The sequence below is a fragment of the Sphaerulina musiva genome, assembly GCF_000320565.1.
Source record: "Sphaerulina musiva SO2202 unplaced genomic scaffold SEPMUscaffold_8, whole genome shotgun sequence".
Lineage (NCBI taxonomy): Eukaryota > Fungi > Ascomycota > Dothideomycetes > Mycosphaerellales > Mycosphaerellaceae > Sphaerulina > Sphaerulina musiva.
Window position 1 is genome coordinate 581,924 of NW_016017390.1, and position 27,353 is coordinate 609,276.

Genomic DNA, 27,353 nt, shown 5'->3' on the forward strand with positions numbered 1-27,353 from the left:
TATGTCGGTCATGACTCCAGTCCAGGTTGACTATTACTTTCCAACTGATCGATAGAAGGCAGCAGGCTTGTTATTAGGTACATGAGGGCGTACCTCCGACCTTTTTGAGGAATGGATGATATGGTCATATTCACCAACATTGTACCAAAGTAGCTTATCGCTGCTGAATACCACAAGTTGACCGCTATCCACAGACTCCCCTGGATGCCAGAAAAAGCGGAGCGCCTCTGTACTGCCAAGTCTCCAAAGGTGTTCTGCGTTTTTTCCGAGCCCAGTAGAGAGTACACATGTTGACTTCTCCAGGCGACATAATGGCATGCGTCAGAAACATCACAGTCGTTGATGAGTATCTACCTAGGTATGTCTTGAACTCCGTCAGTATGACTTGCTCCCCCTAGGCTTCAAGATGTAGCAGTCATTCCAATGCGTGCGAGCAGACCGCAAATGTCACAAGGTAGTATTATCTATCCTGAGTGTCACGCCTCATGTGCTCGCAATGCAGGCTGGAGGGTGTTTGATTGAGGCTTCGTGCGACCCCGGCTCTCCCTTAGCTGTCATGATGTACGCAGACCCATGAAGCTGGGGACAATCGGACTTTGATGTCTTGCCAAACCGATATTTGAATATGCTCTAGACTTGACAATCGAGGCTGGGAGATCCGCTGTAGGTCAATCTTGGCATGACACGAACAATCATGACATGTTTGGTTATGGCCACGTTTTTGTCAGAGATGCAAGTTAGTCTCGAAGGCTAGGTGTCAAGGCATGCGTGATTCCACGAGCGCTATGGCATCTAAACATCAGTCTCGCAATCATGTAGCGTAGCTACATCTCCAGCTTCGCTTCGTAAGATATGCTCTGGCGAGAGCAGCGAGTTAACGGCGAAGGCACTAGCAAAGAGAGCACAGTAGCAGTGAGGACCTCGAGTAGCAGTAAGTAGCTCGAGTAGCAGCTGCAGGCAAGTGGAACAAAGAGGAAAGGTAATCAGGTGCGGTTGGGGTACTCGTCTTGCTTGTCGTTGCTGTTCTTTACAACTCCGCTCATGTAGTGCCCGGCTCAAGCTGTCCAATGTTAGTACAGAGCCACCTTGAATACGCAGGATGAGATCAATACGGACCCTCCATGGATTACTCAGTTCAAAGCCCTTCGGAGCTTTCACATTGTCCGTCTGTCCTCGCAGAAACCCAGTGAGCCGCCTGTCTCTGTCCATCACTATAGGCATTCGGTCAGCACGGTGTCCTGTCTTTCACTGTGTTGCCCTTGGGTCTCCAACATACTCTGCGTGTCCCACTGGTCTACCGAGTGCCGTGCTCTCTTTCCGCCGTTCTGCATGTGTCTGATCTTGCTCAATCCCGCGCCTGTCAAGCTGAAGAACTGTCGCCGTTGTCAGTGTCTCGCGCATGGTCTGAGATCGGGTGTGGTTGGTCGCACGCCAATGCAGATTGCGTAGGGCAAAAGAGCCTCGAACGGTACGCCCATGGTGATTGTTGGTGGCCGCGGCGGTCGCTGTTGGTGTCGATAATGGGCAATGGGAGTCGTGCTGTTCCAGGTTGGTGATGCTGAAGTCTGGAAATGGAGAGGCTCGGCTGGCCAGATGTTGTGGCAGCGAAGGCACAATCACCACAAGGCGCCTTTGCTGACGGCGCACACGGTATAGGGTAGATAGTAGCAGTTCCCAGAGCAGGGGCAGTCCACTTCGACCAGCCACGAGTGAATATCAGTGATCAAAGAGGGTGGGAGGCAGTGAGGTCGCGAAGTGAGAAGCAACCCAGTGTCAGTAGTTTCGCGCGCGCGGACAGCTTGACTTCCAAGCCGTAGTAGGGACGGACGGTGGAGACCCCAAAGATCCAAGAACCGCATTTCCACCCACCACCAGCGCCAGATTCCATCGCGACGAAGTCGTCCTTGTCGCATCGAGCTGCAGTGTCCATCGAACCGCAAAACGCCCACTCAAACCACGGCAGTCAGCACTCACGGCGGCTTGTTGTCCGCGGACCCGCATTAGTCAGGTGCACAGCGAAGGGAGTTCCCACGACGACAGTGACAACGCGCTCAGAATACCTCGCCGTCACTGGATCAAGGCTTCAGACCATCTACGAAGCAGAAGACGCGTTATAAAGCTGCGACGACACGTCCCCCGACACGTCCTGGCCTCGGAGACGACCAGGTTACCAGACCGCGGAGCAGCGACCGTCAGAGAAGGACAGCAGCAGGCGTGCTTCATACACAACAACATTACGAGCGGAGACGGCGGAGAGGTCAGTCACATGGGATAGCCCAGGATCCGCCAGACGAGGCAAGGTGGCTACCATCGTTCTGAACCACGCGCACCCCACCCCGAGCAGGGTGCGCGGCCGCGGCGTGAATTACATAGCTCACCTCGCTTCTGAACAGATGGAGCTGGATGAGAATGCCGGTGCGCCGGGAGAAAAGATTGGGGACGAAGAAGAAGAAGAGGACATCGAGATGGATGACGAGGCAGATGCCGAAGGGGAGGTGGAAGAACCAGAACTGGGCTCTGAAGCAGATGCCGATGGCGAGATCGAAGATGAGGATGATGAAGGCGAGTTCGTTGGCGCTGTGAAAACAAGATCAAGTCGAGCAAGATCCAGGCGCACGCCGGAGGACGAAGAGTCAGAAGCCTACGAAGGCAACGCAGACAACGAGTCGGATAGTGCGAGCTCGCCTGCCGAAGGCAGCTGGCAGGCCGTCGAAGATGCCGAAGATGACGACGACGACGACGACAGCAAGCTGCAGAACGTGGATGCCAATCGTTGCGTGTAAGTCTGCTGAAAGCACACCGTGGGATGTGTCGACAAAAGCTAACAGTGATATTAGTTTCTGCAAGCAGACCGAGGAAAATGATCCAAGCGAAGATTTTGAAGAGTATCTGGCTTGTGCTGTGTGCGGTGACAACGGTAAGTGAAGTGATTGTCGAATGAGAAGAATTATTATAAAATTCCGGAGTTCGAGTTGTCGAGGTGGAAGAATCGCGGCAAAGCAACAAATGATATCAATTTGTTCAAGGGTCCGAGCACGCGCTGACTCCCGTTCCTGCAGCCCACCGGCAATGTGCCAGAGATGCAAGCTCACTGGTCGCCGATCAAGGTGTGTATCAATATATGTCTTTGGCTCCACCACCGAGCATATCACCCCCTCAACACATGAGCGATACTGACCATGGATTTTAGAAGCGGCACATTGGCGTTGTCAAGACTGCGTTGCTAATGGCCTCGAAGAAGACTTCAAAGATGTGCCCCAAATGTTGTCCAGCCGTCGACGGTCTTCTGCGCCGAAGATGGCTCGGGACTTATTACCGCAGGCCCGTGGCGGTATTAAGCCTGGATCGCATTCTGTTTTCAATACTCTTATCCTCCCCGATGACGAAATGGATGGCTCACGATCGCTGAGGAAACGCAAAACTCCTTCCGAAGACATCGATGAAACCTCGCGCACTGCCAACCGGAAACGGAGAAAGACGACGCCGCCTGAAGAAGAGCAGCCCGAGTCCGTGCCTGAGATCGTTGTCGAGCCTGCGGAGAGCATCGAAGAAGATGGGAATGAACCACAACAGTCAAGTTCGCCGAAAGCACGTACTAGCCGCCCACAACGACAGAAGAAGGACAGTCTCGGTGCCAGAATCATCCACCGTTCAGACAATCCCAAGAGCGCCATCATTGCCATACCGGTCACTGTTGCGCAATTCGAAACCATTGAAAAGGATGTCATCAAGAAACAGAAACGTCGCGAGCGTGATCGAGCACGCAGAGCCCGCAATAGTCGGCGGACCGTCACCGCTGAACCGGAGGAAGGACCTGGAGCTGCTGCCACTATTCCAGTCGTGCAGACTACCATGTACACGAATCCGTTTTTCCCGTTTCACGACCGGAACACGGACGAGAATCAAGGCAAACCATACGGTGGTATCCTCACCGAGCTCGAAGCGGACACGAAAAGAACATATCCGGAAGAAGCAGACCGATTGGCATTCCAGGCTGCTCGCGAGAAGGCTGATGAGGAGTGGAAACAGAAGATTGCACGGCAGAATGGTGACACGCCTGCACGATCGAAGAAGTCGGCACCCGCTAGCAAAATCAGGTGTATCAATTTCGGGCGGTACGAAATCGACACCTGGCATGCTGCACCGTATCCGGAGGAGTACAGCAGGAACGAGCATCTGTATATCTGCGAATTCTGCCTCAAGTACATGAACTCGGACTACGTCGCCTGGAGGCACAAGCTGAAGTGCTCAGCGCGTCACCCTCCTGGCGACGAGATTTACCGCGACAACATTATCAACCCAGAAACCAAGCAAGAGACCACTCTATCCTTTTTCGAGGTCGATGGCCGACGTAATCCTTTGTACTGCCAGAACCTGTGCTTGCTGGCCAAGCTTTTTCTGGGATCGAAGACCTTGTACTACGACGTCGAACCCTTTCTCTTTTACATCATGACGGAAAACGACGCCCATGGATGCCACTTTGTTGGCTACTTTTCCAAAGAAAAGCGCGGCATGGGCCCTGCTGCTCCCCCAATGGAACCATGGACTTCATTTGATGAGAACGCGCAGACTACGTCTGGAGCCAGTCAGGGACTCGAAGGCACAGCGCAAGATCCCGCATTGCAGAACCCTGGAAACAACGTGTCGTGTATCCTCGTTCTGCCTGTGCACATGCGTCGCGGCTTTGGCAGAGTGCTCATCGAGTTCTCATACTTGCTGACCCAAGTGGAAGGCCGCACGGGATCACCGGAGAAGCCATTGTCAGACATGGGTTTGGTGTCTTACCGATCTTATTGGCGCAACGTCCTCTGCAAACTCCTGCTTCGATACCGCGATCATGAGGACGAGGCTAATGCCAGCAAGCATCTCACCATCGTGCGAATCGCCAAAGAGACTGGCATGACTCCTGACGACATTGTCTCTACACTCGAAGGTCTGCGAGCTCTGGTTCGAGATCCGCTCACTGGCACGTATGCGCTGCGGCTCGATTATGACTACATGAGAGAATACGTCGATAAGCACGAGAAGAAAGCCACGATCAAAATTATTCCGAAGAACCTCTGCTGGACACCATATATCATGGGCCGGCCGACGAATCTCTTTGCTATGGGAGAAGAGACGAATCAGCCAATCCAGACAGTCGCATCTCGGCCAGACGAGACATCCGAGTTGCCCGCGCAGCCTGAAGAAGGCGTTCAACAAACTCTTCAGCTCGACAAGGAAGCCGAAGCCAAGGATGGTGGTACTGCCGATAGGGCCATCGACGTGGCGACGCCCACAACTGAGCTTCCACCCCTTACACTGAACGGCGTTGATGCCTCTCCGAAATCTCGCAAAAAGACACCACCGCCGCTGACGTTGACACCTCAAGCGTCCTTCATTGTGGAGAAATCCAAAGACTCCCCTTCGCGTCGTTCTCCGCGCAAGACGCCTAATGGAAATACGACGACGATGCACATCCGCACGAAATCTCAACAGCTGGGCTCCGGAGAAGCTACACCTAATTCCGAGGACTCGGCCGGCTCAATACCCACTTCCGCAGGATCTATTCCACCTTCCCGATTCGAAGTATTCCCACCGGTTCCCGGCATGCCGCAAACTGCCAAAAGACGTGCCAACCGGCCTTCTGCACGGCGAACCAACTATCGAAATGCTTATGGCACTCCCGCTCGACGGAAGCGACCTGATCACCGGAATGGTGAAAGTCCGTCGCAAGCGAGGAATCGTCGCACCACATCGAGTGGAGGAGGAGGAGGTGGTGGCAAAGCTAGTGCAGCTGGTCCGAGCAGTCTGAGAAGGGGCAGAAGCAAGCTAGGTGACACGGTGACTGTTGCAGAGGCGGATCGCGCGATGGATGAGGGGGAGGAGGAGGAGTGTGATACGGCAGCTAGTAAAGCAGCGGCTGGAGACGACATCGAGGACGACGAAGCTGATGCTCCTGGAGAAGAAATTGACGATGAAGCCGACGCTCCGGGAGAGGAGGAAGAAGAAGAGATTCAGTACGAGTAATGAGCACAACTGCTGCGACTTCTCTTTTTCTTTTTCCCTCCCCTCCTCTCCCTCTCTCTACCTCTTTTTAAGATTCAGCAGCAGGCAGCGCTGCATCATCATTTCTGTTCAGAGCAGAGCAGAACAAAACAGAGTAGTAGCATTAGCAGTAGCATTAGTAGTAGCTCAGTAGCAGTAGTAGAGAGTGTATATATACCCATCCCACAGGGCAGCGCGCTAAGCTTTCTATCACTTTTTCAATGGGAGGTAATAGTGGGTAGTAGTTACGCGCTCGGTACTTCTGCATGTTCGCATTCTTTTCAAACGATAGGCGTATACACATCTACTACCGAGGAGGGTTCGAGAACAACAGATATGTAAGACAAGACGGTTTCGGATTACAAGTCTACAACCCAGCAGCCTGGGCGAAATCACTCCTCCTTTATCATCATCATCTACTGTACCCTTTCTCTACAACCCTAAGTAGTCTACAAGATCGAGGATTGATTATTATTACCTCGGTGGTTGTATTAACTTGTATATTCATCATCACATCCTTGTCCCGCATCTGCATCGGCAGGGACTCCGCCCGCGCGCGCGGGCGGCTCGTATTCGTCGTGAGCCTAATTCACTTGCAGTCTTAAGACTTGGCTTGCACTACTTTCTGCGGCTAACTCTTAGTCTCTTAGTACAGCGGGCGGGAAGGACCTTTTTATCGATTTCTCGCTTCCATCGTCATTTTCTTCTTCTTCTTCTTCTTTACGAAAAGGAGAATGACGAGACAAAGACATGTGATGACGATGATGGATGCGTAAAACACGCTTGATGCGAGGAAAACCATCTCGCCGGTACCTGTTGACGCCTGAGGTTTGAGATGTGCATGTAACATATGCACACACTACACACTACCTTCACATCGTTACACAGAACATACACACCAAACGAACACTGCCTACAACAGTCAAACCGCCTCACTCCAAGTCGATGTATCGGGTAGAGAACATGACATCCCCGCTTCTTTTTTTTCTTCCTTTCTCTCCTCTCCCCCTCTCTCTCCTAGTTATTCAACCTCCTCCAATCCTCATCGATTCAACAACAACACCTCCAATGTAAATACAGTAAGGTACAGGTAGTAATTCAATCCCATCGGCCTTCCCTCCGACAACCAAAACCCTCAGAACTCAGTCTCAGACGACGACAAGATTAAACTTTCCACCACCAAAAAACCCAAAAGCCGCCAAAGAGAATCCCTCTATCATTACACTTTGCCCAAACCCTGCACTATACTAGGAGGTAGTAGACTTGTAGTCTGTGTGTCTGTCTGTGCATATCGGGGACCCCGAGAATCCTACCTGACCTGTACAAGTGTACACTACTATAGTGACCATACTATACCACCACACTTACAGGAGAAGTTTAAATAAGAGAAAAGAGAAACTCTAATATATAGGTTGCTAGCAGCCCAAGCAGCTAGTACAGCATAGCCTAACAAACAGCACAGCCTGTTTGCCTCATATTGGACATTTTTTTAGGATGAATGAATGCTACCTCCTAGTACAAGCGTAAAACTTAATTATAGTAGTGTTTATTTTCTCTTTTTTCTTCCTCTTCTTTGTTCGTACCTCCTAGCTAATTGCATTGCATTGCATTGATGGCGTAAAGTAAAGTAGATAATAAATTAATAATCAGTTTTATTGTTGCTTTTATTGTATATTGTAGTAGAGCAGAGCAGGTCAGGGCAGAGTACCTCCTAGGACAAGGGCGGGTTGTAGTTATGTATAGGTACCTACCTAATATAATATACCTTTTTTCTTTATATGTATACCCTATGTATAGGTAGGTGTGGTTGGTCTTGCTTGGCATTCCAATCCAATCCCAATCCCAATCCAATTCCCCAATCCAGTTATCCAATCCAAGTCTGTTGCGTTTGATCAGATCAGGTTAGGTGCAGGTCAGATGCAGCCTGCAGCCTGCAGTCTCCTCCAGTAATACCTCTTACCTCCTGGGAGAGAGAGAAAGGGAAATAGATATGCGTGCGTGCTACATGTAACCTACCTACCAATCATATCTACCTCCTACCTACCTCTTCTACAGTCAGGCATCTATCATATCATATCATATCATCACCTCTTCAATCCCTGATTAAACAACAATAAAAAAAAACCTCACGCCCGCATCGAAAATCTCAGAGCTACCAAAAAAAAAGAAAGAGAGAAGAAAAACGAAAAAAGCGTAAATCCTCACAGCTCTGTGTTTGGCTTTCAATGTCGCTCCCTCGTATGCACGTCTTGCGCAATTTTTTTTTGGTTTTTTGTGTTTTAGGTGTGGCCATCCATCCGCCCCTCTCTCTCCCCCAACCCCCTCCAAAGAAACTTTAGTTTTTCTGTACTCGCTCTCACTATCTCGTGTCCTCCAAGCGAAAAAGTCTACTTACTGTAGTGTACTTCTACCTCTAAAAGGTAGGGATGTGCGAGTCTGGTGGGTGGTCAACATATCGTCATCACATGACACAATCTTGCTGCCCACTAGTTACCTCCTAGGTAGGTAGACAAGACAATTCTTCTTCAGTGTGGGAGTGGGCACCAAGGCTACATGTACTCTCTCTGTAGTCATCGTCTACCGTCACTATCTAATGTGCGCAAAGTCTTCCCAATATATGCATGCAGAAAGACTGCTCGCCAACCTGTCGTATACAACGTCCTGTGAACCATAATACACGGGACTCGTGCTCTCGTCAATGTCCATGTCAGGTATCCATCCTTCCCAATGTCGCCGTCGCTTTCCCAATGTGCCACTCATAGTAGGATCCATACCTCCAACTCCTCGCTTATATCCACGCAACATGAAAAAATCAAGCCGGTGACCCCGGCAGCACCGTCACCTAGTATGCACTGGGCCGAGCATCTGCATACACATACGGATTTGGCGCGTCAGCTGCCTCAGAACCGTACAGGCTGTTGCTGGGCAAGTATGCCGCGCTGTATGGATTGCCTTGCCCCGAAGAACTGTCGGGAAGCGAACTCCCGGGCATCTGCAGCTGCGGATAGGGGTGCTGGTCCGGACTGGTGTTCCCCGAGTAGGACGCTTGTGCATGCTGTTCATAGGGATATGCACTGGCCGCATACGAGCCGCGAGGGATGGAGCTCGCACTCCCGGGATCACCAAACATCGTCGACGGCTGCTGTGTCGTCGGGACGGTCGAGTACGGATTTTGCTGCTGACCGCCCACGCTGGGTGTCGGTGATGGCAGCGCACTGCTCTGCTGCACTCCCTGCCAGCCCGCAGACTGCATCGACGAGTTGCGACTGGGCATGGCCATGGCGCCCGGGGAGTATTGTGAATAGCTTCCATAGCTTCGCTGGTAATCGTTACCCATCCCATACCGGGTACTGCTGGGGAGTGTGCTGGTGTAATTCGAATTTGGAGTATCCGCTACTGTGGGGTTCTGATACAAAGTGCTGTCGTATGAGCTCGACGATCGTTGTCGCTTTACCGCGGAGTCCTGACTCGATGTACTGTAATGATAATCCTGGACCGGCCCGACTGCGTTCGACGGCACCGTGGGCGACGTGGTATCTGGAGGCGACCCGTTGAACGATCGCTTGACACCCGCGATGCTTCTGTTATCCTTGCGTACCCGCAGCTTCACTCCTTGGTCCGAAAAGGTGCGTGTCAAGTGCGTCGACTCGGACATACTACCGAAGTCTCTTTGAGCAACGACAGGGAAGACTGCGGAGTCAATCACTCCCAGAAACTCCACTTCTTCAGTATCCCTGTGGCTGTCAGCATCAAGTCCGGAGCACCACCACCACTGCCAGTGAGTACTCACTTGTTAGTGTCGAAGAGGCTGAACCTCAGCTTGAACCTGCCCGTCCGCTTCGCAGAAATGTCGCCAAAGACGAAGAAGCCGCCATCCTTGTTGGTCACGTCTTTCAACCGGTGCAGCGACGACACCGTCTGCCCAATAAGCAGCTTGCCAGGAGCTGTTTCCTGCTCTTCTTGGGCAGGGATGAGCGACACCATCATGAATGTGCGGGGGCTGACGAGCCATTGTGCGTTGCTGGGATCGTTGTCATCGTTGTATTTCAACTCGATTATCGGTGGAGGGTCGATAGGTTTGCGATTCTTGGGATTGTTCTCCTGAACGACTTGTGCGCGCTTGGGTTCTTGTCGAATCGACAAGCGTACCTGGTCTCGCGCCATCATGATGTGAAGTTGGCGTGCCGCTACACTGATGAAATGGCGACCAGAAAAAACAAGTCAGAAGTGTCCGTGAAAGTCCGTGGTTCTTGTGAGAAGTTGAACCAAAGGTCCGAAAGTCTTGTAGTTGTCCCAAGGAAGAAGGTTCGTCTTTTTGAAAAGACGGCGGACGTTGCTGCCAGCACTGTGCACAGCTTTCACGCCGGGCAACCCGCTGAACTCTCGACTGGTCAGGTGGGCAATTCGACGACAGCAAGAGACGTGGGTGAGCCCGAAGCTACAGAGCGGTTACACCAGTGACGGTTGTGATAAAGGACGAAAAAATTGGGATAGTCCGGGCTCGCAAAAGTATGCTAGTCCAGAGGTGCGCAGAAGAGATGGCCGTCAGCTGAATGGCAGAGCGCGGGTTCGTGGAGAGGATGAAGGTTTGTGGTTCGAGCCGCTGAACATGCTATTGTACGATTGCGAGATATGGGGCCCTGAGCACTCCGTAGCACTCCGCCAGGCAAGTGGTCTTTGCTTTCTGCCTGCAAAAGGATGGCGCCGTCAGTTGTGCGCAATCACACGCGACACAATAGTCACTTCCCCGTGTCTTGCCGTTGACAGGAGCAGAGCGGGGGAAGGGGGGAGGAGGAGGGAGGAAGCGGTCGCAAGGTCGGCTGGTGGGTTCCTAGATTGTCGTCCGTTGACGCCTTCGACGCCTTGGGAATTGAAATGGCCAGTTGGCTACGGTGCAGTGCTCGCAGTGTAGTGACAGGTGCCCCAGGCTGAGGCGGCGGTTGGCGGGTTGTTGCTGCTGCTGCTCCCGACGCGCGCGCGGAGCAGATGGAACACACCCGTCTCCCCGTAGGTGGGATAGGCGGGCGGGCTTCAAGACGGCTGTGGTGGAAGGCGACTCCGGTCGAAGTGGAATCACGGGTGGGGGAGCGATACTCGATTGGGGGAAGATGCAGATTCAGATTCAGTGCAAGTCTGAGAGGTACCAGACAATGGGATCAGTGGCAGTGCAATGAGACGAGATGCGTCTGGCGGGCGACGATGGATGGAGGGGAGGGGAAGAGACGCCCCACTCTCTCTGCTGCCTTCTGTGAAATTCTGTCGGTATCGCTCGAGTCTTGCGCCAGCCCAGCCCAATGCACTGTACTGTACTAAGGGAGTCTAGCCTGCGGGAGCGAGTGCGTGCGTGTAGGTAGGTAATGTACGGTGATGATGAAGGTGAGGGCAGGGCAGGGCAGGGCAAGGCAGGGAAGGGCAGACGCGATCGATGCGACAACGTCCCTGCACAGCAATAAGGTAACCTGTGTCGAGAGACGAACGCCTGCAGCAACGCCTCTGGTTGGCGGTGCGAGCTGCAGAAGGTTGACAGCTGCCCCGGCTCGCTACCAACCAAGACCGGGCTCACTGGCTCTGCACACTCGAGCTCCACCCTCGAAAAAGGATTGGTGGGTGCAGGAGGGAGGGAGTGTGTGTGTGAGAGAGAGCCCAGCTGTCGGTCGGATCGAGTAGGAGGTAGCCGGGTTTCGGCGTATGCTGTCTTGGTCGCGAGACGCAGAGAGAGAGATGGAGTGAACAAAAGGTCCGCGTCTTCGGTCGCGGCGAGTGGAATTCCCGGCGATTGAATATGGCCTGGCCCACCAACTGGGAACTGTATGGCGTGAGTAGTATGTCCTTCGTAGTGCAGTCGTGATGGAGCAAGCAATGTGAGCACCGCAGTGCTACTATAGGCAGTGGGTATGTAGTAGTCAAGCAAGACAGGACAACGACGAGGTCGGCGCTGATGAAAGGGAATACTCTGTGCCCACCCGCCCTCGCACCCAATGGACTAGGAGGTAACGAATGGAACACACACCGGGCAGTGACGCATAGCTCAATATGGGGGACATCCGCCAGCCAAGCAGTACTGGGCAGCAGCTCTCTCACCAGCAGCACCAGCAGCACCAGCACCAGCACCAGCAGCACCAGCATTGCAATGGATGCGCGTATACACCTGCAGGGGTCGGTGCAGACGAGCGCGCCGGCGCGGCAATAAAAGAAATCCCATCACGGGCGTGCGCGCGCTGAGCGGTGCGATGGAGAGGCGGCGATGTGTGTCTTCGCTTGCATAATCGTCTGGCGTCCAGTGTGCCAGTTCCGCCGGACGACACCAGTGCGGTCTCGTCGCTGCATGCATGCCGGTCACCATTCAGCCTGTGTATCCCTGCGCATGTCGATGGCGAGGGCGAGGGCGAGGGGCGAGGCGCGGAGCAGACAGGCCTCCCAGCACGACCTCCTGGTCTGGTCTAGCACGAACATGGGTTGTTACCGGGCTCACGCCGTAGGGATGTACCGACTACAGTACTTTACCCTTTTGAATCCGCATACGACGACGGGTGCCACCGCCTCGTGACGGCCATTCGGAGCGATATCCTTACGTAGTGAGGCGCTGATCAAACCCCCAATCAGGATGCTAAGGGCACACGTTAACACACTTATCGTTTGCTGATAGGGGGGGTATATCACAATGTGGACCCGCCTGAATGTATGATGATGGTGAGGTCTCTGTGCAGTGTGTGCAGCGCGTCTCTCCTACCTCCTACCTGAGCAGGTTCAGACGGCCAACGCAAGACCAGATCCGTTGATGGCAAACAACAAAAACAAAACACAAGACACATCTGTAGGAGAGCGCCCGAGACGTCGGCCCCTTCACTCGAGTAGGTCTAGTTAGTGACTCGATGGACTAGAGTCCGCTCCGCATAGGCAGAGCAAAATAGCACCCACTCCCACCCATCACGATCACCACCACGCGCAAGCTTCTGCACGGACTGCTCACCGCGCGCTTAAATCCTAGCCGTATCGCACTATGCAATAGGGCACACAGGGCACAAGGCTGCGTGGCGGATGCACGACACGAAGGAAGGAGGGTGAAGCCGAAGAGCTCTCGTTGATCTATCATCTTTTGTGGTGGTGGAGAGAGTCGTAATCGGCAGCAGCAATACATCATCGCGACTTGTGCATTGGTCGACACGTAGATGCATTGTGATCACATGCCAGAACCACAGCAGTCAGAGCGCCCATTGTGCATGCATAAATTAATGATTGCGGGCTTCGTCGCAGGCGAACAGCGCTGCTGTGCCGCATTGGGAGGTAGGAGGTAGGAGGTCTGCCTTTGGAGCTGTCGTCGTCTCGAACACGCGCGTTTCTCACACAGCATTCGCAATGTCGCGTGGCGACCTTGTCGTGTGCAGCAGCAGCACCTTGGGTGGCAACACGGAATCTGCGATGAGCCATTCCCTACTACGTCAACTCGTTCTAGTAGCACGGCATCATAGGAGGTAATACATGTAATGTACCTATCGGCATCTGTCCAGTCCTCCCGTCGTCACCTCGTCACTTGTCGCCCTGTCCATGTTCACTTAGCGCATCTGGTTGGTTATGTACGCCACAACTCTGCACGGAGGCGGATCGGATACGGGACAAGGCCAGAAAACTGAAAACCTGACTCAAGCACCGACATTTCGCCTATTACGACAGCAACGCAGAAAAACATCGTCACATCAATGTCGCCAGCCTTGGGCATAGGAACCACAGACATCATCACATTCGTGCTCGCAGTCTACTCCGGTGGATGGGAATTTCGCGCCAGTGCGTCGGAATTCGAAGCTTACGCAATCGATGGTTAGAGGGTAAATCTGGCCCTACCTTATGCATTGGCCATACTACGGGAGCATCAGAGCGATACACCGGCGATGGGACTAGAGGTACAGTATCGACGGGACGAGTGGGTGTGACTCTACATCGTCTTTTAGTGCTTGATACCAGGTTCACTGGTGGGTGGTGTCGTGCGCACCGGGATCACCTTAGTACTGATCAATTCTGCCGAGAACGCGCTTCCCGTCCTTCCGAATGTGCCTCCGAGAGACAACGACATTGTCCGGCTCGTCTCGAAACCGGTACCTTCTTGCAACCACTTCGTACCGAAGCACATCACCCGAAAGGTGTGGTCTTGGTTCACCTCCCTCACCGAGAAGATGTTCGGAGAAAGCGCTCGATCCACGTCATGCGCCAGAGAGTGCAACTAGGTATGTACATTACATGTACCTAATTGCGAGGAACACACTCAGCGGTCTGCTGGAGTATTTTAAAACTTCTGTTCTCGGGATGCTGTGCGCATATTGGAAGCACATCCCGTGGGTCGCACGGTGGAAAGCAGCGACTGCTCGATCCACTTGTATGCAGCTCCAGTGGCGACCACGCGACCGACCAGGAGTGTTCTATCTGCAACCAGGTTCGAATGGGTGGTCTACCATGGCTCTACGAAGATCTGGAAGCCTCCAAACGCCTTTCCTCACCTCTGCTGTACCTGACAGGCCGACTTCACCTCTGGATTTTGCATTCGAGGAATGGGCTACGAAATCATGTAGACAGATATTCGGAGTCCGCGAACACGTCACATCAGCATATGGATCTCCACAGCACGCGCCAGCAAGGGTCCGTGAAGAGAGTACGTTTGGGAGGTATGTATGGTGTGGTGTAGTGCATCAACATAACAAGTACATTAAGGTAAGGTACATGTAGCTGCTTGATGGGATGCTGACACCGAGGGCGTGTCGGTGTCCGCTGGCGTATACCTCTTACGACCCATATGCCACGTGGGCACCAACAACACCATTACTTACTTTATTCCAAACAGATGGATGCACTCATAGAGTGTGGGCTAGAATCACTGCGCGTAGGTACACCTCCTACAGTATATGACACCCGGTAGTATATATCCGCCTGATTCTTCAGGAAAGAGCTCCGACTCCACACATCCCCCAGCATCCATAGCATGCAGCAGCAGTGTGGTTCCACGACTCCCACGTTGCGCTGCAGTGCACGGCATCCAATTGCAAGCGGAGCGCACCAGAAATCCATTTACGCCTCATGATTCGATCCGCAAGCCCTCAACGATATTATGCGGTCAGGTATGATCATGTCGCCCAAATCAGTCCAGAGTCCAGAGCTTGCTGGCCGACAGTGGCCCGGCCGTACGACGCGGAATCGAGCAGGTGACAGGTCGAGTGTCACTCCACCTGCGCGTGTCATCGGGACTTGCGCTCCTGCTTAACCTGAGGCCCACTCACGACCACGCCTGCCACGCACACCTCCGACGCCCTTGCCTTACCTGACGCTGATTCGTGGACTAGCCCTCCGTTTGCTGCCATCATGCTTGGCTGACAATAACATTGTTTTTCGTCACTTTCGACATCTCGTTGCTGTTACACAACTTAATACATGCTCCCTGCTGCAGCTTGTCTACAGGTACAGGTTGCAGGTACCTATGTGCTCTCCTCACATTCGTTAGCGATGTGCTCGGCACATCTCTAACGCATCTCTAGTTCTCGGTGGCGTTCGGAATCTGGCCCGCCGCAGAGCACCACCCAGAGCACCACCATGTAGCAGCACGTGTCGACAATCTCCTCCTACGCTCCTACCTTACCGCACAACATATTCGAGACATCCACTTAGGAAGAAGAGTTGCAGATAGATCAGCTCGCCGATGCCACTGGGCCACCGAGGATGCCGATGGAACCTGCGACCTGTTCACGAGCTGGGGCATTCATCGAGCAAACAGCGTGGCACCAACTCTATCAACCTTCGCGCTGCAATCTCCTCTTCCACCTTCACCGTCATGGATAGCTACGAGCATTTTACACTGACAGATGATTAGTTTGTGACGGCCAGAGAACTACAATAGGTATCCACCGGGGCATTAGGGTCAGGTATTGCCCCTACCGATGTCGCTCCAACAGCGCAGACGTACATATCAACCTAAACACACTTGCAGACATGGTCTGCGGGCTTGCCTGACCTGTGGCCGTACATGTACGGTATTCCTACGAACGCACAAAACATATCTGCCACACTCATCGGACATGTTAAAACGCAATACCAGGAACAGCCAGAACATCCCGGACCCTGTAATACCGCGCATTCAGACACCAAAAATGGTCAAGGAAGCGGGAGGACGACGTGTGATCACTGGAGTCAGTAACCGAGCCTCTAGCTGTGTCACTGTCCACATGCTTCCCGTCTTTGTATACGTGGCAGGGACTGTTTTCCCTCCATCGTGACCTCCCCCCTCCTCATGTCTACAACACCACCCGGAACTGGGGTCGACGACCGAGACTAACTAGCGACTAGATCTGAGCCCGCGCCAAGATATAACTGCAATTGTCTCACCAGCAGAAAACTAGTTCAGGTCGGCTATTCTTATGAGCTTATCTGCACATCGCTGCGGGGATCAGGGTAATGGAGTGGAGTGTGTGTGCGTGTGGTGCCGGGGACAATGCCTCGTGAATCCCCCGACTCCTTTTTTACGTCTGGAATACGCATGCGAGCTTTTCTCCGAGAGACCACCGCCGTATTTTGGCGCGCAACTGGTAGGTAGTCAAGCACGAAAGAAAGGCTTCGCTAGCTTCCCTCACTTTGATGTATTTCGTACACGAAGCCCCTTGTCGAACCTGGTTGTGTCTGGCTAACATGCCAAAAAAAAACCACGTCCGTATGTCGGGTAGCTGGTGTTTCGAAATAATGTCGGCTTTTGCTCCTGCTGAAGCTGGGAAGTTTTCGCGACCTGAACCGGTTTTAAATATGCCGAGAAACACTAGCGACTTGTTAGTGCCATGATCTGATGACATCTTTCGCAGTAAGGTAGTAACTGTCGTGAAGTAGGTATGTATAGAACAAGAGCTGTATTTTGGATTTGCTAGGAGGAATGTTTCGACAAGAGAAGAAAAAAAAACCTCCTCGTTGGCAGGATGTTGACTAAGCCTTAGCAGCAAATAGCAGATTCGTGTCCTTATAAGAAGAGCCGGCTTGCCGGAGAAGTGCCTTGTGTCAAAGCCTCTTAAATTATTGCCTAAATCGGCCTCGGTAAAAGTAGAGCGAGAATAGTAATTAGCAATATAGGCAGGCAGGTAGGTATGTAGGCATTGTGTATAATAGAGAGCGAAGCTAGAAAAGTAGAGGTAGGGAGGAGGAGGAGGACGAGGCAAAGACTTTGCTCTCTTTCTTTCTTTTTGTTTCTTTCTTTTCTGTTTTTTGTTTTTTGCTTCAACCTACATACTCACTCTAGAGAACGTCGACTCCCTTTTTGTCTTCTCGTTATCTGTTTTTGGCGTGACATGGAAGGTCTTCGTCGTCGTCCTGTGAAAGTTGAGTTGTTCAGCTTTCCCCTATACCGAAGCTTGGAAGCTTCAGGTTAGAAATACCTAGGTGAAGAGAAGCCTAAGAACTCATGCCTGCATTGCTACTACAGCATCATCTTCAGCTCTTCTCCAGCAATCGGATTCTGAGGAGGTGAGGTCAGTATATACCTTAGGCATGGTTGGTGGGTAGATCTTGCACGCCGAATCCATGTCAGCAGAGGCACGCGCGCGTACCGCGCGATAAGATGTATGGATGAGCAGAATTGTGGCACGTGCAGAGAGTAGACGATTTTAGGTTCCATTCCTAAGGTTCCAACCGCGACTTCACCTTGCCAATTCTCCAACGACTTCTTCCTGCTCATAGATCTTTTACATCAACGGGTTCGATGCTCATCCCCGCAATCTCAGGATGGCCGTCTTGGTGGCTTCAATGGCTTCTTCAATCCAGATCGGGAGGCATATGATTCGGATTTCCGTGAGCGGCGCCAAGTGGTTGTCAACATCGGAGATGCTCTCAACGTCCACAACTTCACGGGGTGTGACAGCAGCAAGCGATGTATGCTCTGTTCTCGGCTTTGGCTGCTGTCTGTCTCACTCTGCTTTCCCGATCTACTTCTGGTACTCCCAATCGCCTTTTCCAACACCATCAAGACAAACCGATTTCTATAAGATCGAGGGCGATCTCGTTCCTTGAAGAAGAATCTTTATATCCGCTCAGTCCACACATACCTTTGTCGTAGATCCTGGCTCAAGGTTTGTAACAGCGTATTATCAGCGCTCCCGCACGTCTTACCGGATTCATCCCCAGCAATGATGGCCGCCGCCAGAGGCTCACAAGGTGGGTAGTATGGACATCTTCTTTTCGCGCCGCAGAGGTCAATCCGAGAGGCCCTCGCCACCCGAGACAACAGCGCTGTGCCGGACTCAACCATGTTGTCCCACCTGTTATTCTCTGGCGGCACCGCATACCAAAAGTTACACAGAAGCGATAGAGGATCCACATTGTCCAGTCTTTCCCCCACATCCTGCGCAACATTCAACAAACTACATTACGAAGACCTCAATATCACAGTATACACTAACGTCATGCCCTCCGCTACAGAAAGCGCCTATCACCGCTGCCTTGATTGCAACAAGAAATGGGCGGCCGAGGTCAGCAGCAAAGACCCCGACTTCTTCCCAAGATGCTCCAAAGGCCAAGCGCCTCCTGTTCTCTGGATTGGGTGTGCAGATTCTCGAGTACCCGAGACGACTATACTGAACTGCCAACCCGGTGAAGTCTTCGTCCATCGCAACATCGCCAACATTGTCAACAACACCGATATCAGCTTGCTTTCTATCGTCCAGTTCGCAGTCTTTCACCTCAAAGTCAAACACATTGTCGTCGCAGGCCACACGTCCTGTGGAGGTGTGGGAGCATCTCTTGCCAACGCGAAACTGGATATTTTAGACATTTGGCTGCAGCCGCTCCGGGCTCTAAGGGAGGAGTACCATGATGAATTGGAAGCTATGGAGGAGAAAGAGCGAGCGACATTTTTGGCGAAGAAGAATGTTCAAGCTGGCGTGCAGGCCTTGAAGAGAATCCCTACCGTGATTGACGCCATGAGAGAGAGGGGTCTGGATGTGCATGGTGTCGTCTACAAGCTTGATACGGGCTTGCTAGAGGAAGTGGATGCGGATGAGGATGAGAAGAAGAGTGTCAAGAGAGTCAAGGTTTTTGAGAGGAGGTAAAAAGTTCTCTCGTTTGATCATGGCGATGTTGTTCGGGCGTACGAATTTACGACGGGACTTGATGAATGGATTGCGTTCTCGATGGTTTTTGTTTGTGACGGGACCGCACAGGCTGGCTTGTGTGGAATAAGGGCATATTGCCATTGTTATGAATGCGCAGATATGGCAAATTGCATCGCTAAGGCATAGGTAACTTGCATTACATTAGGTACCTACTGCTTCCCCATATCAATGATGCGTCAGCCTTTCACGTGCCTACCGATCTGCTTGGCGTCACTACATACATACCTGAGGTACCTTACCTGCCAGAAAACATCGATCTTGCAACTCCTGCATTATACAGTCATGATAATCATCATATCTGCGGCCAGCGTAAAGGTACTAGTGAGCAAAGTAGGGCAGCTTACCTATCGGTACCTCTACATTAGGCAGTAAGAGGTAATGTAAGGTACAGCACATATATGGACCCTTGATCACCTGCGTCATAATCGCGGAACATCTTACTCCCGTCGCGCTCGAGAAGGGACGGGACCTACTGAGCAACAACCAGGTACATGTAATCTGGTAGGCAGGAATAATAATACCGACAGCGGGATCTCATCCTCCATCCATCACATCTACCTTACCTTATACCTCTATCCATCTGTTGGCACCACAACACGCGTGCTTCCCCCGAGCAGACATGGCGCTCCATTGACGATCGTCGCACGTGGCCTGGCCTGGCGTAGCTACCTTACCTTGCCGACTAGGTTAAGGTACTTTCTCTCCATCCATCGGCCACACGACTCGACTTTCGCGCGCGCGTTCGCCGGCGTGTGAGGAGAGCTACCTTAGCTCTTCTGCTTCTGCTTCTTCTTCTTCTTGCCTTCCGTCTTCTCTGCTCCTCCTCCTCCTCCTCTTCGGCTTCTTTATCCTTGACGCTTCCGCATACACTGCACTGCGTGCGCAGTCTCCCCCTCCCCACCATGGCGCCGCCCATGTCGCAGTTGCGCAAGTCATCGACTGCGACAGACGCCCACTACAACAATCCGCACCATGCCCACCCGAGCCACAATGGCGCACCTCCACGCACCACGGCCAGCGGCAGAGCAATTCGGACCAACACGACACGACCCGCCAACTACTACGCCCGGCCATTCGGCTCCATGAGCGCCGGTGTTGACAACGACGCGAACATGGCTGACCAGTCCACGCAGCCGACGGGCTTCTTCCCAGCATTGACCTTCTTCACTGACGCCGTCACCGCGCTGCCGAAAGAGGTCATGAAGCACTTTACGCTCATGAAAGAGGTGGAAGCCAAGATATACAACCCCACCGACCAGTTGGGAGACCTGATCGACACTCTCATGTTACAGCCAGTGCCCGCGCGCAAACAGGCCGCGAGTACGGGAGCTCCAGCTGCGACGGCGCCGGGACTGCTCAGCTTGACTGCCAATAACAGCACCACGGACAGTGCAGCTGTGAGTCTGGTCAATGGAGTAGGAGGTCGACACAGCGCGCAGTCTTCCATGGCAGGATCACTGGATGGCACCGATGTACCTGCCGGCGAAGAAGAGCTTCGACGACGACACCAATACCAAGAACTTCGAATGCTGGCTCACGGCATGCTCAGTAACCTAGACGAGAAAATTGTGGTACTCAACGAGGCCAATCGCGTTCTGAGCCTGCAGAACAAGCGCATCGACTCGGTGATGCCCCATGTGGAAGGCGAAATCAGTGAAGAGGCGCGCTTGGGTAGCACGACGCATTGGGCATATAGTGAGAATCGACAGAAGACGAAAGCGGCAGCGGCAGGCGCGAACAGACCTCGAGACGTGGCTGCGACCAATAACCTGGCGGCGGCGGCGGCAGCGATGCATGAAGTCGATATTGCGAATGCGAGAAACGACGCGCAGAGAGAAGCAGCGAGCGCTGGCAGGGGAAAGGGAAAGGGCAAACGAGCGCCAGAGCCCGTAGGCGACTCGGATTTTGACGATACAGTGAAGCCACGAAAAGCTCCCAAGGTCGGCAAAGGAAAAGTAGCGGCTGCCGCCGCGAATGCTACGGGCTTGGGCATTTCGACCAACGGCGAGCCAGCGCCGGTCAAGAGGCGCAAGAACGCAGAAAAGGCACCCGCCATGGAGCGGCAAGCGTCGACGCAAAAGAATGCCAAGGGCAAGGATACGCCACGAAGTACGCCAGCGAACGATCTTACAGTTCCCAAGGCCAAAGTCGCAAAGACGAAGCCTGCTCCCACGAAGGCCAAGAAGACGGCTGTGAATTCCGCGCAGAACAGCCCCATGTTGGCCAGCAGTCCACTGGCTTCCTCTTTTAATCCTGCGTTCATAGAAGCTCCTCCCGGCCCCCGAACGCAAAGCTCACGACTTCGACAGAACAGCATCGCGACGAACTTGCGACACGAGCGATTACAGGACGAAGACAGCGCCGCCAGCCGGCCTGGATCGGCAGGAGGCAAGACGAACGGGAATGGCATGGCCGAAAAGACGAATGGACGGAAAAAGGTCCAGGAGACAACAGAAGAACATGATGACAATACAGGCGACGAGCAAGGCTTGCAGACACGTGTTGCTCGCGAGGTTAGCCAAAAGCTCAAGCGTGAAGATGCTGACAATGTGGATACCGGCAGTGGTACCGAGCGAGGGCGGCCGGCGACGTCGCGCGCTGGTAGTGAGAAGGGCAAGAATGGCGGGCGAGGCTCCAAAGTGGGTACACCCAAGACCGACTCCTTCCCAGCATCTGCGACAGTTGGATCCGCTGCGATTGCACGAATCCGAAGTTCACGACGACCCCGAACAGGAGAGAGTGGAGATGGAGACTCCAGCTCCTCGGAAGCGCAGATGCCAGGGGCAAGCACTTCCAAGCACAGAAGGAACGCTAGTAACAGTCATCTTGTGAAACAGCTTGCGCCATTTAATAAATCGCCGAACCTCGATCGACACCAACTGGACGATGACGACGAGAAAGGGGATGACGAGGAGGAGGACAGCTCTGCACGCGAGGAGAAAGTGGATGAGAATGGCAATGTGGAAGACGAGGCCGACGCCGAAGCCAAACGACATACCCGACGATCGACGACACGAAGGCCCGTCTCACGACGTAATACCATCAACTCTCCGCAACTTCAGAGCTCGCCAGCCCCCATGGAAGAGTCTCGTGAGAGTTCTCCTGCTGCTTCACCCCCTCCAGTTAGCACTAGGCAATCTACAAGATCTTCAGGTCGTAATGACCACACTGCCCGCAGCGAGAATGGCTACTCTGCAGCGCAGCCTCATGCGGATGAGCCTCCTGCATTGGAAGAGGACGTCAGTGAAGATGAAGAAGAAACTCAAGCCGAACCGGAAGAGCCCGAAGAAGATGCAGCAGCCCCCGAAGCCGATAATGAGAATGAGAATGATGACAGCGAACATGATCCTGATGACCCCAACGAGCAGAAGTACTGCTATTGTAATCGTGGTTCATATGGCGAAATGGTGGCTTGCGACAATGATAATTGTCCGAAGGAATGGTTTCATCTGGGATGCACAGGATTGCGAGAAGCTCCCTCTCCGGACGAGAGTTGGTTTTGTCGAGAGTGCCGACCTCGACCTGGGAGGGCTAGAGGCGGGAGGGGTGGCAGAGGTGGCAGAGGCGGTCTACAGTCTTAGGAAGGCTCGTTGCACCTGCGTCGCGAGGAAGAAAATGGGTGGGAGCTGGCGAATCAGATTCGCATTGCGCAGGGCCTTCGCGGGCGGAGAGGACGAGGAGGCTGAAAAAAGACGGCAGGCTGTTCAAAATCGATGCTATTGCTGTCACAGTGTCACCACTAGATATGCGATCTGATAACAACCCTCGTCCCTAATCACTCTAATGCGAGTAATATCGCGTGGAGATTTTTGTGCGGCCCGCGCGGACACTCCCGCCCATGCAAAAATCAGAATTTGTTCGATGTGCGTTCCATCCACTTTCACTCTCTCTCTTTCTCACTCTCTCCATCATCCGCAACAGTCCCGCCTATGTGTACCAATACAGCCCATCGAATGAGTATGTGCATTCCACCTGCAAACTACTCAGCTGTAGGTACATGTAGGTACCTAAGTTGGTCCGAATCTCGATTACTCTTGGTAAGCTCTGCCCTTTTATACATACATGTACCTACATGTACCTGGCTGGATACATACCATGATGAGAGCACTATTTGCTACCCAGCTCACTCAAAATGCTACGGCATGATGCTGTAAACCCATAGAGGCTGTTTCTGATTACATATCCCCTTGTTCGCTACCTATTTTGCTGCGATACCTCATATACATCGCGAGGTGGAGAGGATGGTGAGAAAAGTGGCTAATTTGGATTTTTTGTAGATTCGAGTTTTCCTGCTGTGGAAGGGAGAGTAGAATCTGTATTCGGCCCCTTCATACTGAGGAGGTCCCCCAATTTAAGAACGCTGTGGTTGCATCGACATCTCGACCGGGTATGTACCCCGATTCGCGGTCGTCTTGCTTTGACAATTGTCGTTGGGGCTCTCTTGCCCTCGTTAGAGCTGTACATTCCAGGCCAGCGGTAGTACGTGAGTAATTTGACATTGAGCAAAGACGGGTGCCGAGAGAGCGAGCGAGCGAGCGAGCGAGAAGAGTATGATGCGCTGGATGTCTTTAAATTAACTACAATATCAGCGAATGTGCATCCATTCATGGCATTGCTACTAGGAGGTACTGCCGCCATCATGACAATTTTTTTGATCTTTCGGTGTGGTCGTGCATAAATCTCATTCTTAGGTTATCCCTTCACCTTGTGCCCGCCAAGCAAAGTTTATGCGCGAAGAAGGCATCTTTCCCTTCTGCCGTCGCGATTCCAGTCGATAACATCATGCGCTGCAACTTTGGTGCGGCGACCATACCTCAGACCTGCATCCTCGAATGCGTTTTTCTCATGGACAAGGCCAAAATCATTAGCAGCGACGCGTGAATCCTCCCTCTGGTCTGGTACAAGTATCAGAATCGAAATGCTGCACCTCCACGGTGAAAACAGCACTTGAGCCGTCATTCGAGACGTGCGATCCGTAGTTCGGCACGATGTGTGCCAGTCGAGAGGAGCTACTGATTTAGGTATTCATCTGGTGATGAGGAGGCTTCTCAGACTACTCCGTATTTCTTGCGAAGCAAATTGTCAAGTAACATGACGTGGCTGGCAAGTCACCGCAGCGAAGGCATTCGGATCAGAATCCAGGATGTAATAGCACCTGTTGGGAGTTCCAGTGCACTAGCCAGAGCATCAGTGCTATCCGATACGACTACGCCCATTGACAAAACTCACAAACTTATCGCAATTGCAATTCCAGCCCAAAAAAGTGTCGCCAGATCCGTAACAGAAGCCACAATTCGCTCGCGCATCTCCCGTAGAATTACAAGACCGCCATCTGGTATCAGGCCGATACTGTTGTGTGAGTGCGAACGCGACAGGAGGACTCTGATCTGCCGCCAGAGTCGATGCGACGTAGGCCAGAAAGGCTGCAGAGAGCAGCATGATCTGGCGACGAATACTAATGTAGAGAAGAAGTGCTGATTCCGCGGCCAGGCAGTGGTCAAGTATGTGAATGACCGTCCCTGGAGCTAGCTTTTCATGCTATGCTCCGCATGGGGTGCCCATCTTTCCAGCGCTAGATTCTTGGAAGGAAGCGTAAACAGCTTTTAGCTGTGACAGCACAACACATCACCACTGCAGGATGCTGGACTTCAGGATGATATCGCTACCTCGGCCACTGTATACGCGACACGCTAGTCCTGGTAGAGCCCAAGCCTTTGTGAGATGAGTGCTACGGACACCATGTTCACTCAGACTGAAATCCCTTGAATGATCACGCTAGCCCAATGACCCGTTGGCTCGCAGGCTTTACTCTATAGACATGGATCTCTGCCAGACACGAGGTGTTCAGAATCAAAGCCAATGGGCTTGAGCTTGAAATGGCACCCAGGGCGCCAAGAGCATCCTTAATCCTACGAACAGCTCGCTGCGCCTCTCCGGAGTGGGAGCGGCTGCAACGTGAGGGTACGCTGGTGGAGCCGAATGGTCTCCAACGAATATGCAGCTTTCGCTCCGCGACATGCAAATTCAATCCGCTGGTTTCGTGGCTGCTGACGGTACTCGACAGGTCCACGAGCTTCTATTGAACACCAAGGCCAACCGAGCAGACACGAGATGAATATATTCGAAATTATGCTATGTGTACCACTTGCGGCACACCTCGCAACTACACTGGAGCTCGATTTGAACGACCCGAACTCGATCAAAAATGCCGCCAAGTCAGCCGCGCAAGGAATGATGAAGTGGTACACTGGTGACACGATGGTTGGTGGTATACCAGGCCTTCTGCCAGGCCCGTACTACTGGTGGGAAGCAGGTGCGATGTTTGGAGCCATCATAGATTACTGGTACTACACCGGCGATGACACCTATAACGACAGAACAATGAAGGCAATGCAGTTTCAGATCGGCCCGGACGATAATTACATGGTATGAGAGAGCAATTGGTAGAAAGAGAGTGATGGTGGCACTGACCTTCAGTCCATAGCCTCCAAACCAGAGCAAATCTCTTGGAAATGATGACCAGGTATGTCCATGTCATTGCAGAGCATCGCCTTGCACTGGCATCGACTAATGCTATGGATCACAGGCTTTCTGGGGTATTGCTGCGTTGACAGCGGCAGAGGTAAGTTGCCCGAACATTGGCTCACCGTGAGGAAGGGTCTGGCTTGGGGCGAATCAGTACCTGTTCTGTTCGCGGAACATACGAGTGCTGCTGATCTTGCGCAGGTCAACTTTCCGAACCCTCCAGCCGGACAGCCGCAATGGCTTGCACTTGCACAAGGTGTTTTCAACTCACAAGCTCCGCGCTGGGATACTGCCAGTTGTGCTGGAGGCCTGAAATGGCAGATATCTCCTCTGAACAACGGGTACAACTATAAGAACTCCATCTCCAACGGCTGTTTCTTTAACATGGCAGCACGCTTGGGACTCTACACTGGCAATTCAAGCTACCTCGACTGGGCGGAAAAGACATGGGACTGGGTGGCCGGACCTGTGGGCCTGATCGACAACCAATCCTACGTCTTCGATGGCTCCGACGATACGATCGATTGCACCAAAGTCAGCCATCTACAGTGGTCGTACAACGCGGGCGTATTCCTGTACGGTGCGGCCGTGATGTACAATGCTACTGAAGGCGATACTCGAGCCAAGTGGCAGACCCGTACCCGAGGACTTCTCACAGGAATCGTGTCCATCTTCTTCCAGAATCAGACCATGACAGAGGTTGCGTGTGAGAGTGGCGCCAATTGTAACATTGATCAACAGACGTTCAAAGCATACCTTGCCCGGTGGATGGCAGCTTCGGTCAAAGTCGCGCCATGGACTCATGAAACTATTATGCCTCTTATCAGAGCTTCTGCGTTAGCGGCAGCGAGATCGGTAAGTCTGTCTGGTTCACCTGTGAAAGGGGGAGGAGGAGGATGAGGATGAGATCAATACGAGGACGCAACATGCGACTCGCGTACTCGTTCAGCTAGCTCGTCTGGCACGTAAAAGGAGGACGGGAACATCATGTGCACAATACACTCACTCTCCGCTCGCAGGCGAAGAACCTCACCCTCGAGGCCATGGTACCTGCATCACGACTTGCAGGCATACATCATCACACGCTGACCATACATGTCGTACATAGTGCACAGGAGGCGACGACGGACAAACCTGCGGCACCGACTGGCTGTCAGGAGAATGGGACGGAGCATTCGGTGTAGGGTAAGTAAGTCAAGAAGGAACTTGAAAGTGAACCCACAGCGTTTCGTCAGTCATTTCAGACAAAATGGTCGCTAACATTATGTCCCCCTCATATCTAGACAGCAAATGAGTGCTCTTGAAGTAATTCAGTCGACGATGATTGACACCGTGCCAGGTCCGTTGGGAAATGGCACAGGAGCAACATCTACGGGCGATCCTGGTGCTGGCACGGGAGGGCAATGGGATATCGAGGTTGTTCCCAACGCTATTACCACAGCAGATCGAGTCGGTGCTGGCATTTTGACTGCTACTGTCGTGGGCGGTTTCGTGGGCTGCTTTTATTGGATGCTGATTTAGATGCATAAATGCTCTTTTGTTTTCAAAGAAAATGAAGTTTGCAAAAGGAGCCGGTAGTAAGTATATTGCGGATACAGTCGATGTTGATGTTGATGTTGTTATTTTGTGCCCCTTAGAGACCAAGTAGGTAGGTAATCCACTATTTTCCACAAACCG

At 52.7% G+C, this 27,353-nt stretch overlaps 8 protein-coding genes across 8 annotated transcripts; 5 read left to right on the plus strand and 3 right to left on the minus strand.

The window, feature by feature from the left end:
- Positions 1–758: 758 nt before the first annotated feature.
- SEPMUDRAFT_150593 (uncharacterized protein) lies at positions 759–1,734 on the minus strand. The gene is made up of 4 exons (XM_016906275.1): positions 1,431–1,734; positions 1,277–1,373; positions 1,117–1,211; positions 759–1,060 (listed from the first exon to the last, which is right to left on the minus strand). The coding sequence occupies exons 1-4, from the start codon at positions 1,476–1,478 to the stop codon at positions 1,040–1,042; spliced, it is 261 nt and encodes an 86-aa protein (XP_016758628.1). The 5' UTR covers positions 1,479–1,734; the 3' UTR covers positions 759–1,039.
- A 143-nt stretch (positions 1,735–1,877) lies between these two features.
- Positions 1,878–6,212, plus strand: SEPMUDRAFT_150594 (MOZ_SAS-domain-containing protein). Its single transcript, XM_016906276.1, has 4 exons — positions 1,878–2,779; positions 2,838–2,917; positions 3,060–3,107; positions 3,191–6,212. Exons 1-4 carry the CDS (start codon positions 2,394–2,396, stop codon positions 6,007–6,009), a joined length of 3,333 nt encoding a protein of 1,110 aa, XP_016758629.1. The 5' UTR covers positions 1,878–2,393; the 3' UTR covers positions 6,010–6,212.
- Positions 6,213–8,589: 2,377 nt separating this feature from the next.
- SEPMUDRAFT_150595 (uncharacterized protein) lies at positions 8,590–11,570 on the minus strand. Its single transcript, XM_016906277.1, has 2 exons — positions 9,818–11,570; positions 8,590–9,761 (listed from the first exon to the last, which is right to left on the minus strand). Exons 1-2 carry the CDS (start codon positions 10,192–10,194, stop codon positions 8,870–8,872), a joined length of 1,269 nt encoding a protein of 422 aa, XP_016758630.1. The 5' UTR covers positions 10,195–11,570; the 3' UTR covers positions 8,590–8,869.
- Positions 11,150–12,153, minus strand: SEPMUDRAFT_109811 (uncharacterized protein; the record flags this gene model as incomplete). The annotated part of the gene is made up of 2 exons (XM_016900806.1): positions 11,150–11,906; positions 12,038–12,153. 2 exons carry the CDS (start codon positions 12,151–12,153, stop codon positions 11,150–11,152), a joined length of 873 nt encoding a protein of 290 aa, XP_016758631.1.
- Positions 12,154–13,724: 1,571 nt separating this feature from the next.
- Positions 13,725–15,274, plus strand: SEPMUDRAFT_109812 (uncharacterized protein; the record flags this gene model as incomplete). Its single annotated transcript, XM_016900807.1, is given in 7 exon segments — positions 13,725–13,809; positions 13,974–14,246; positions 14,453–14,668; positions 14,702–14,727; positions 14,858–14,896; positions 14,916–15,131; positions 15,185–15,274. The coding sequence occupies 7 exon segments, from the start codon at positions 13,725–13,727 to the stop codon at positions 15,272–15,274; spliced, it is 945 nt and encodes a 314-aa protein (XP_016758632.1).
- Positions 15,275–17,843: 2,569 nt separating this feature from the next.
- Positions 17,844–19,245, plus strand: SEPMUDRAFT_150596 (carbonic anhydrase). The gene is made up of 2 exons (XM_016906278.1): positions 17,844–18,195; positions 18,460–19,245. The coding sequence occupies exons 1-2, from the start codon at positions 18,168–18,170 to the stop codon at positions 19,086–19,088; spliced, it is 657 nt and encodes a 218-aa protein (XP_016758633.1). The 5' UTR covers positions 17,844–18,167; the 3' UTR covers positions 19,089–19,245.
- Positions 19,246–19,759: 514 nt separating this feature from the next.
- On the plus strand, positions 19,760–22,835 carry SEPMUDRAFT_150597 (uncharacterized protein). Its single transcript, XM_016906279.1, has one exon. It carries the CDS (start codon positions 20,054–20,056, stop codon positions 22,730–22,732), a length of 2,679 nt encoding a protein of 892 aa, XP_016758634.1. The 5' UTR covers positions 19,760–20,053; the 3' UTR covers positions 22,733–22,835.
- Positions 22,836–25,250: 2,415 nt separating this feature from the next.
- SEPMUDRAFT_150598 (glycoside hydrolase family 76 protein) lies at positions 25,251–27,343 on the plus strand. The gene is made up of 6 exons (XM_016906280.1): positions 25,251–25,577; positions 25,636–25,674; positions 25,738–25,773; positions 25,878–26,531; positions 26,785–26,861; positions 26,960–27,343. Exons 1-6 carry the CDS (start codon positions 25,263–25,265, stop codon positions 27,195–27,197), a joined length of 1,359 nt encoding a protein of 452 aa, XP_016758635.1. The 5' UTR covers positions 25,251–25,262; the 3' UTR covers positions 27,198–27,343.
- The last annotated feature ends 10 nt before the right edge of the window (positions 27,344–27,353 follow it).

Coding starts and splice junctions, on each gene's coding strand:
- SEPMUDRAFT_150598 (XM_016906280.1), top strand. CDS start 25,263: ATGAATATATTCGAAATTATGCTATGTGTACCACTTGCGGCACACCTC. Junction 25,675..25,737: donor CTCTTGGAAATGATGACCAG/GTATGTCCATGT, acceptor TATGGATCACAG/GCTTTCTGGGGTATTGCTGC. Junction 26,532..26,784: donor CGTTAGCGGCAGCGAGATCG/GTAAGTCTGTCT, acceptor TGTCGTACATAG/TGCACAGGAGGCGACGACGG.
- SEPMUDRAFT_150597 (XM_016906279.1), top strand. CDS start 20,054: ATGGCGCCGCCCATGTCGCAGTTGCGCAAGTCATCGACTGCGACAGAC.
- SEPMUDRAFT_150595 (XM_016906277.1), bottom strand. CDS start 10,194: ATGATGGCGCGAGACCAGGTACGCTTGTCGATTCGACAAGAACCCAAG. Junction 9,762..9,817: donor AGCCTCTTCGACACTAACAA/GTGAGTACTCAC, acceptor TGACAGCCACAG/GGATACTGAAGAAGTGGAGT.
- SEPMUDRAFT_150593 (XM_016906275.1), bottom strand. CDS start 1,478: ATGGGCGTACCGTTCGAGGCTCTTTTGCCCTACGCAATCTGCATTGGC. Junction 1,374..1,430: donor CCTACGCAATCTGCATTGGC/GTGCGACCAACC, acceptor CAACGGCGACAG/TTCTTCAGCTTGACAGGCGC. Junction 1,061..1,116: donor AACTGAGTAATCCATGGAGG/GTCCGTATTGAT, acceptor AACATTGGACAG/CTTGAGCCGGGCACTACATG.
- SEPMUDRAFT_150594 (XM_016906276.1), top strand. CDS start 2,394: ATGGAGCTGGATGAGAATGCCGGTGCGCCGGGAGAAAAGATTGGGGAC. Junction 2,780..2,837: donor GTGGATGCCAATCGTTGCGT/GTAAGTCTGCTG, acceptor CAGTGATATTAG/TTTCTGCAAGCAGACCGAGG. Junction 3,108..3,190: donor CTCACTGGTCGCCGATCAAG/GTGTGTATCAAT, acceptor CATGGATTTTAG/AAGCGGCACATTGGCGTTGT.
- SEPMUDRAFT_150596 (XM_016906278.1), top strand. CDS start 18,168: ATGATGGCCGCCGCCAGAGGCTCACAAG. Junction 18,196..18,459: donor CGCCGCCAGAGGCTCACAAG/GTGGGTAGTATG, acceptor CCTCCGCTACAG/AAAGCGCCTATCACCGCTGC.